General features: G+C 39.7%; 1 protein-coding gene across 1 annotated transcript in view; it reads left to right on the plus strand.

Moving 5' to 3' along the window:
* Window positions 1-1,020, plus strand: part of TYR (tyrosinase) — a 227,971-nt gene extending 226,951 nt beyond the window's left edge. The window contains exon 5 of the mRNA XM_069204007.1: window positions 363-1,020. Within this exon, the coding sequence (XP_069060108.1) occupies window positions 363-589 (227 nt within the window). The 3' untranslated portion in view covers window positions 590-1,020. The remainder of the gene's footprint in view (window positions 1-362) is intronic.
* Window positions 1,021-9,067: the final 8,047 nt, after the last annotated feature.

The raw sequence follows: 9,067 nt of genomic DNA on the forward strand, positions 1-9,067 counted from the left end.
TTGCAATTTCATGCTCTGCAGCGTTGCTAGGGTCAAAAGTAAGTAGAATGTTGGAATGTCTGTCACACATTTTTAATTGCTTGGTTGTGATGCATATGTGCTTTCGTTCTTGTGCAACCACCAAAGCAGCTTTCATTCAGACTCCAAATTGAACAACCTGTCTCGTATCGACATAGTAATGACGTATGGCAAACTCACTTTATGGAATTTAATTAGCCCCGTACGAAAATGCAACCTGGCCTTTTCTTTGACAGCCTTATTAGCAAGGTATCCCTCGAGGGAAGGTGATGTGGGTAATAAACCTCTGCTTTCCTTGGAAGCTGCTGTGGTTGTTAATAAAAATCTGCCTCTTATCTTTGCAGCTCCTGGCACCTTTCAAGATTTTCTGGAACCCTACCTTGAACAAGCCAGTCGGATATGGCAGTGGCTTGTGGCAGCCGCCTTGCTTGGTGGTGTGATTACTGCGGTGATTGCAAGCCTTGTCACTCTTGCCTGTCGGAAGCGGAAGCGACGAAGCAACCCGGAAGAGAGGCAGCCCTTACTCATGGAGGCAGAGGACTACCAAAGCACTTATCAATCACAGTTGTAGTAGACGACAACAATCTGACATTGAAAAGGATTAAATACATCAAGTGTATGGAATGTAAATGGAGGGCTTGCTCCCATATATATACGACTAACTTTCTTTCAGATGACGCAGCAGCATTATTGTGGCCTATTTGACAGCAGGTTTTTAAAAGTGTCCTCGTTCCCGGATTTTTACACATTCGTGTGTAGAAGATTACATTGAATAGCAACCAACTTTTATTATTATTTCTTCTGTCTCCCTAATATATCTTAGCTAAACCTAATGTGCATGGAACCAAAATATTTTATAAAAGCCTTAGGCTTTTCTTAGCTGACCTGCTGCCTTGTATGCATCATCTGCTGTGATGCACATCTGTAAACTGTTGGTTGGTGTGCCTTTAAAAAAAACATGCCCATTGGGTATTCAAATAAAAAGGCATGGATGGAAACACATACTATGTGCTGATTTGTTTTCTTTGTATGCTTTGTCTACTGCAAGTAGATCGCGGAAGAGGCACAAGCAAAGTGGGCTCAATGTTAATAGATAACGGAGCACTTGGTGTAGTCCTTGGGGTGTGATCTTGGAATAAAATTGCCCTTAGGTATTCAGTATATTCTAATCATTTTTCTTTTTTGACCCAACTTCACATCCTAGTTTAAAGTCTGGGGCTAGGAGGTGGGTTAGCAAGACACAATACTGGAGGTATTTCCAAATATTTAATTGCCTGTTCTCACATCCCTGCACCTTGTATTGTGGCTGGAGTGGAATGGACAGTGAAAAATGAGGGTTGAATGGGATACACAGCCCTTTATCCTTCCTGCTTCCCCAGCTCATGAGGATGGGTATTTTAATGCACTCAGGGAAGTCACTGAAATTTGTGATCACTGCTTCAAGCACCACCATTGTGACACCAAATCCTAGGTCTTCAGTGGAGCAGTTGGAACATGATGGGGAATCCTTTCTTTAGCTTTCAGTAGTACCTGATCTCCTGTCCTTCTCGAGTAACCACAGTTTTAAGTCACAGCAGACTTGGTGGAGACATTGTGACAAATTGCCATGGTGTCTTCATTGCAGTCACCCATCTCAATGATACTCCAATTGTTTGGGTGCAGGTTGGCAGGAGGCACAGAATCTGCCTAGTAATATCAGTACTCAAAGACACAGAGATAATTGTTGACACACAACAGTTGTATTGGGCCTCTAAGTGGTTTCCTACTTGATTGAAGCTGGCACTACATGATTTACTGCAGTCTAGGGTAAACCAGACTTTTCTGAACATATTCAGAATTTCTCAATATCTCTCTACTCTGCAAAGGAATATGTTATCAATCATGATGTTCTACAGGTCCTATTTCCCTTGATGTTTTCCTATAAAATCAATTTTCAGTCTAAAGCCAAATTCATCTGCTCCTGTTGAATCCAGTTTTATTTCTAGGCTGACAATACTAAGATTCTGCTTTGGTTGTTACAGGGATCCGTGAGCTCATTCTCTGTCATCCAACTCTCTGTATTGGATAGGGACATAATATGGAGCAATTGGGGGGAGCTGAATGCTTATAAAACGTAGATAATCATAAACAGTGAGGTAATCATAATGCACTGGAGATGACATGTCGGCCTTCTTGGTATAGCCCAAACAATTGGGAACTACAGAAGCTGGTAGAGGACCAATGGAAAAAGCATGCTCTCTGTACCAGATAGCAAATGGGCTACCATAGTTAATGCATTAACCTCTGCATACCTGGATTATGGCAATGTTCTTCATTTGGGACAACCAAAACATTATGTAAATTGCAGCACAAAATGCAGCTATGTTAACTGTGAAATATGTCAATTCTTTTCACCTGACCCTCTGCTGCTGGTGGAGCAACACTTTAATTTGAACGCGTGTGTGTTGCACACAGTCTTTAATCAACAGACACCTCTGTTCTTGGCAAATATATTGCTATGTCCCATACAGGAGTAATTCTGAAGGAACATAAAGAGGCACTGTTTACACCTCTGAGTGAAAAAACATTATTTGACAAGTAAGAGATGTCAACTGACCTCCAACCTCCCAGTTCTGTTTGAAATTCCAGAAAAATCTGCCATCACACAGCTATAATCATACTTGGAGTTAAACAGTATTTTATGCAGATGGCAGTTAAAATTCAAAGCCAAGTAGGTTAACCACCTCCAACCAGGACATTATGAACACTGTAAAATATTTATGAATGTATCCATAATGAATGAGTGAATGAAAGAACTACCAAAACCTTATGTAAATAGGTAAATGGGACTAACCAGGATGAACATGCTCTCACCAAACCCAGTAATAAATTGCAAAAAAGGATGAAATTCTGAACATTCAAACAAGAAAAAGCATAATTTTTGGAACTGTTGGAAATTGGGATTCTGGTTGACAGAGGTATGCACCTTGATCAAGCAGGAACCACAGCCCTAGTCAGGGTATGTCAAACACACCCTAAATCCTGTCCCCCTCCACCATCCTCCCCCCACACTGGTAGCCTGGCACCGTGCAGTCAGGCTTAACTTAAGAGGAAACATGTAAAGAATTTGTGCAACACTTTAAACAGCAAAGCAGTGAAACCACTGCACAGAAAGATACCACACCTTGTTAGAAAAATATACCTTCATCTAATAAATAAAACAAAACCAAGACTTCAAAAAGCAAATAAGTAAAACTTGAGTAATGAATTTTGAAAGAATAAACTGTAATATAGCGCCTAAAAGCATAAAGCTCCAAATGCGGCTATCTGGTTGCGCTAGACTGGGTCAGAGTCAAAAGTTCAAGTCAACCATGATGGAGCGCGGGTCAGATACAGTCCCATATTAGTTCTGCTGAAGTTTTAGCTTCTCAAGATTTGTTTCAAGAGTCCTTTTTCACAGGTAAGGAGTTCACCAGGAGCAGGGAGAGCATTGCTGGCAACGGTCGGCGGGGCGCAAAGAGCTGGCCAGGCGTCACTGATGGGCAAGCTGGAGCCTCACGATTTTGAGCATGTCCAACCTTATATTTCTTTTGATAATTTATTTATAAAGTGACACATATAGGGTAACCATCAATTACCCTTAGAGGTCAACCAAATCTTTGGACTTAGATAGGAGTGAGATACTATCCTAACAGTCAACATCAATAAGATCAAATCAATAAACATTACTTTCAATATTGGAGTCAGTGATTTATACGAACCATAACCTTTGTGGCCATGAATCACCACACCACCTAAGTAAAGTTCAAACATTTATTGCCCTTTCGATTACCAATGCTAAGATCACGTAAATCAAACGCAAGACCAAATGATAAAAGTACAGAAACTATACAGGCTGACCAAATCTGCGAAAGAATCTTAACCTAGACAGAATATTTATCATTAAACATTCAAGGACCACCATGCAGAATAACAATAATAGATGAACAATAGAAAAAGAATACATTTAGTTATTGCAGATGAATTGGTTTACAATCAACATATATTAAACTGTCTAGTTCAGATTGTGACATCCTTAACTATTTCTCTAATTTGAAGAGCATGTTTGGGCTTCATGCAAAAATAAAAGAAGACAAAAATTAATTTGGAAAACATCTGACTATGGCGCTAACGAAAAATAGCTCTGTTTGATTTTTTTAAAGAGAGAAAACATAAAAATCTGCAAGAAAGTTAAATGCACATTTTATACCTCTTCTAAATGGATCAGCAAGCAGTGATGTTTTCATCAGTGGTGCATCTTCTAGTTTTCTGCATTGGACAATGACATAATAGGGAACAGTTCAGCAATGTTTGGCCTTAATGCATTTGAATTGACAGAATCATAGGCAAAGAACTAAGGCAGCACTGAAGTTAAATGGAATCTCACCTCCCTCACCTAAATCTTTGCTAATTAAAGTCCTAGAAAGCAACTAGCTAAGCTTCTATTGGTCATTCTATGGGTGGTTTAGGTCAGAGCCAATTAAAACTATTCCACGTTCTCCGAAGTACCTTTTCTTCATTTTCTGCATTCACGATTGACTCATCTTCTCTCACTGCAGTCACCAGTTTCCTCAGTAGAATACAATGGTTGCAGGTTCTACATGAGCACTGAAGACTATTGTTCCTGGGTACACATTATCTCCTCATAGGAAGACAGGCAAATGTTGCAACATAAGAACATAATTTTTCCACAGTGAGCAAGTCACACACAGGATGCTTAGAGAAACATCTTCTTGAAGCTTTAACATTTTAAAACATTGCCTTTGAAAATTTACTTAAACGTGAGGCCTTTTTAAAAACCAATGCTAAAACATGAAGAATAAAACATTTCATAATATTTAGAATATTAATCCTTTTTGTATATATTAATACTTTCCCAGTACATTTAAATATGAATAAACAAAATACATTTTCATTAGACAGTTATTTATTATTATGTTGAACCATATTATGGCTGACACCAAGGTGATCATATTTTCCAAAACACACATTGTTCAGTTTAACCTTTTAATACATGTCATTTGATTATGTTTCAGTATTACCATTTTTATTAATAATGCTTGCACTATAACACGATCGCCAGCGGTGAGACTTGCTGAGTGAAGAAATGAACTTGCAGCTGCTTGCTCTAGATTTCTAGGCAAGTGACGAGGTTCGGGAGTGAATGGGCCGTTCACATTCGTGAAGAGCCCAAAAGCTTGCCTTAGAGCTGGAAAACCTCATCCAATGGCACAGGACCTGAGAGGCGCCTCTTCGGGGTCAAGAGCTTGATGAAGATGGGTCAGGGAGCTGTGGGGAGCCTGTTATGTCGCTTAGGCTCAGATCAGGAGGCCAGCAGATTAGCCCTTTGAGCTACTCTGGGGTCCTGGGAGCAAGATAGAGGTGAAGGTGAAGTTCTTCTTCCCCTGGCAATGAGGGTAGCAGGGCAGCACAGCTAGGCAGCAGTTCTTCCAGAGCAGTAATCCAGCAGAGTGGCAGTCCCTGTAGCAGCACAGCACAGCAACACTTCAGGGCCTGGGTATCTCCAGGCCCTGAGGTGGTAGTCTGAGGTCCAGTTCTTATACCCAGTGGTGCATTTGAAATGAGTGAAATGAGGGACACTTCCAATGAGCCTTTGAAATGCCCCTTAGGGCTTCCCCTCCTGCATTGTCTCAAGACTTAATACATGGGGTATGCAGCTCTTTGTGTGGGGACAGGACATAGCCTATTCCGGTGTAAGCCTGAGCTTGTGGCCAGCTCCTCCTACCCACCCTGTCCTGATTGCCCATCTGAGGCCATCAAGTCACACCTAAGCTCCCATTGTGTATGGTTGACAGACTGCAGGCACACAGGGCTAAGAGCAGGAGAAAGCCAACCTTCTAAAAGTGGCATTTTCAAACTTGTATCAGGATTTATCATTACAATGATTACCAAACATGACAGATCACCCCTTCTCAGTTAGGAATAACAGCTTATTAAATGTAATAAGGAATCCCCTATGTTATACTATGAGAGGGGTAGGCCTCACAGTAGTGAAAGGTGAACTTGAGAGTTTTTGCACTACCAAGACTTAAAGCTTAAAAGTATATATCTTGCCTTTTATTTACACTGCACCCTGCCCCAATGGGGTACCTAGGGTCAACTGTAGGGAAGATGTTTAAGTAATAAAAGGGAAGTTCAAGGCTTCGCAAGGGGTTTTGAAGGCTAAGTCGACATGGCAGTGTAACACTGCATGAAGGCTGCAATGGTAGGCCTGGGACATATTTCAAAGTGCTACTTAAGTGGGTTGCACAAACAGTGCTGCAGGCCTACTAGTAGCATTTAATTTGCAGACCCTGGGCACTAGGGACTTATAAGTAAATTAAATATGCCAATTGGGTATACACCAATCAAGCTATATTTTAGAGTAAAAACACAAGCACATTAGCACTGGTTAGCTGTGGTAAAGGGTACAAAGTCCGAAGGCCAACAAAAACAAGTTCAGCAAAAAGTGGAGGGTAAAAGGCAAAATGTTAGGGGTTGACCCTGTGGATATTTTAAAACTATAGTGTACAATATCATTAAATGCAGTCTGCAGGTCAAGTCACAGGAAACAAATTTTGTTTGTAGAGTCATACCTCAAAGCTCATTAACTTGTGATTATTTTAAAACCTTTTGAGGAATGCAAGTTCTTTAGGAACCAATCACTATTTATAACATTGTATAAAAAAAAAACAGATCCGTAAAAGGAGCATGTACTGCTTCCATTACAGCAGGAGCTTTGAAGGATTAGGACACCACCTAAAAATACAAGAAAGTGTAAAATACTGACCAGCATTAAAAACACATTTTCTGACATATTTGATAATGTTTCTAAATTGTGAGCAATATTCAGCATATCTAGTATAAACATTTGTTCATCAAACATATTTTATACCTTGTAAGGGCCAGAAAATTTGTATTTTACAAACACTATTTTGCGGGATTGCCATATTACTTGTCATTAGACACAGAGAAACATTTTTAAAATCCAATATTAAATTGAATGTTCAAGTGAAAATAGCTTTCCATTAACAATCTGTATCTGTAAAAAAAAAAAATATGCTGAACATAAATAATTACATTATTTCAAAAGTAGAGGTGCAAGAAGCTTCAATCCTTGAGCTTCAATCTCATTATTGTGCTTCTGCCATATAAAATCACATTGTGAAGTACACCACCATAACGTCTGTGTGAGGAGCATGGCAAATCGTGGCTCTAATAAGGGCAGGGAGAGAGCTATGATAGAAATTATTTATGGTATCTATTTTAACTGATGATGTGAACTGAAACGTAAAATTACTCAAAGATAAATAGTCCCTTTTCCTTATTAAGGAACATAATACATTGTTTAATTTAATCATCCATAAGGATTATTTTTTCCTTAATTTTTGTATTGTCACCTTTGCATTTTGTAAAGCACTTGCTAAACCAACAAATCTTAATTTACGCAAATCTACAAAGATATGTACATGATAGATTTGACTAAGTTTATTTTTAATCCTTCTCAGATGTTCTGCCCACCTTCAATTCAAAGGTGCTGTACCAATGTATTGGCTTTAGGTCTTAACTACCAGACAGCTTTATGCTGTCTATAAGCAAAAGTCTTGTGGGCCACATCAAACACATTGGTTGGCTTTTTTGTCACTGTCATTTGCTTTTTTCTTATTCAGTGGCTTACTTTCCTCGTCTTGTTTTTGTCCCTGCCTTGCAGCGTAACCTCTTTACTTTTTTTTAATTTTTATTTCCAAAAAGAAGCAATATCGACTGTACATAAGAAAAGCCAATTCATTATTATAGAACATGCTAGACACTTTTTTTTTTACTATAGAAAAGATCATCATTGTTTTAAGGCATTGTAAACAGTTCATTATCAAAAACAACAGCAAGGGAAAAATCAGCAAAACCTATACATGTCCAGCTGGAGCATTGATTAAGAAGAAGCTCATCATAATTAATTAATCCTAGCTGCAGTCAATATTCATAAGTTAATACAGTAACAGATGAGATTTTCACCACGTTCAAACTTACCCCATCAGGAGCATCCAATTCTCTGCGTTCAAATAGGCCAAAGCAATGGGCCTGTTTCTACATACTCCACTCCCCTGCACTGGCTGGGCCAGGAACTAACCAGTCATCAAAGTCCAAATTATCTGCTATCCAAGATATAATTGGGGATGAAATCCTTCTACCCTGCCGCCTGGCTCCCTCCCCTCACAGTTGTACAACAACTTCTCAAAATTATACAAGCTTAGCAGACACCCAAACCATCGTCCCATGAGTGGTTCAACACTTTTCTAAGCTGTTGCTATTAGCAGGCCTTCTACCTCCAAGGAGATGAAAGTGAAATACTGCTGCCCCTGATCTTGTAAGGAGCAATACTTGAGACCAAACGGGATCATGGCTGGAGTGATGTGGGTCTATTTTTCAAACTGCTTCTTCCAGAAGGCCCTTAATACCCTCTTTGAATTCCTATAGTCTGCCAGACAAAATAAAATATGGGCAATATTGGTCAGACCTTCTCCACAGTGGGGACACCTATCATCCTCCCTGCTACCCCAGCTGAGCAGCTTGGCTGACGTATAATAAAGATTAAATATGGTTTTGTAGTGCTGGGTTCTCAAACTAGCTGAGAGAAATACTTTCATCCCCCAACCCAATTGAGGCCTGCAAATCTGTATGCCCCGTCCCGATCTTTGCTGACCATCTAGCCTCTTGCAATTCTAGGACATTGATGACCACACCCCTCTGAATTTTGTAAATGTGGCCAATCTTATATCCCGGCAGCTGGAAGTTTATCTACAAGGGGAATTTTTTCCATCAAAACGGTTTCCTCTAAAATTCCCTGACCTGTAAATTTTTCAAAAAAAAGTCCTAGCCCCGAGCCCAAAATTGTGCTGCAGCACACCAAATAAACACAACTGCCCCTAACAAGAAAAGATCTCCCATCCTTACAGATCCTGTCATGGAATGTTACCGGGAACAATGGGAATGCCACAGTGGAGTATACTGATTGTATCTTTTAAACCCGCTG

This window comes from Pleurodeles waltl, chromosome 8, assembly GCF_031143425.1.
Source record: "Pleurodeles waltl isolate 20211129_DDA chromosome 8, aPleWal1.hap1.20221129, whole genome shotgun sequence".
Lineage (NCBI taxonomy): Eukaryota > Metazoa > Chordata > Amphibia > Caudata > Salamandridae > Pleurodeles > Pleurodeles waltl.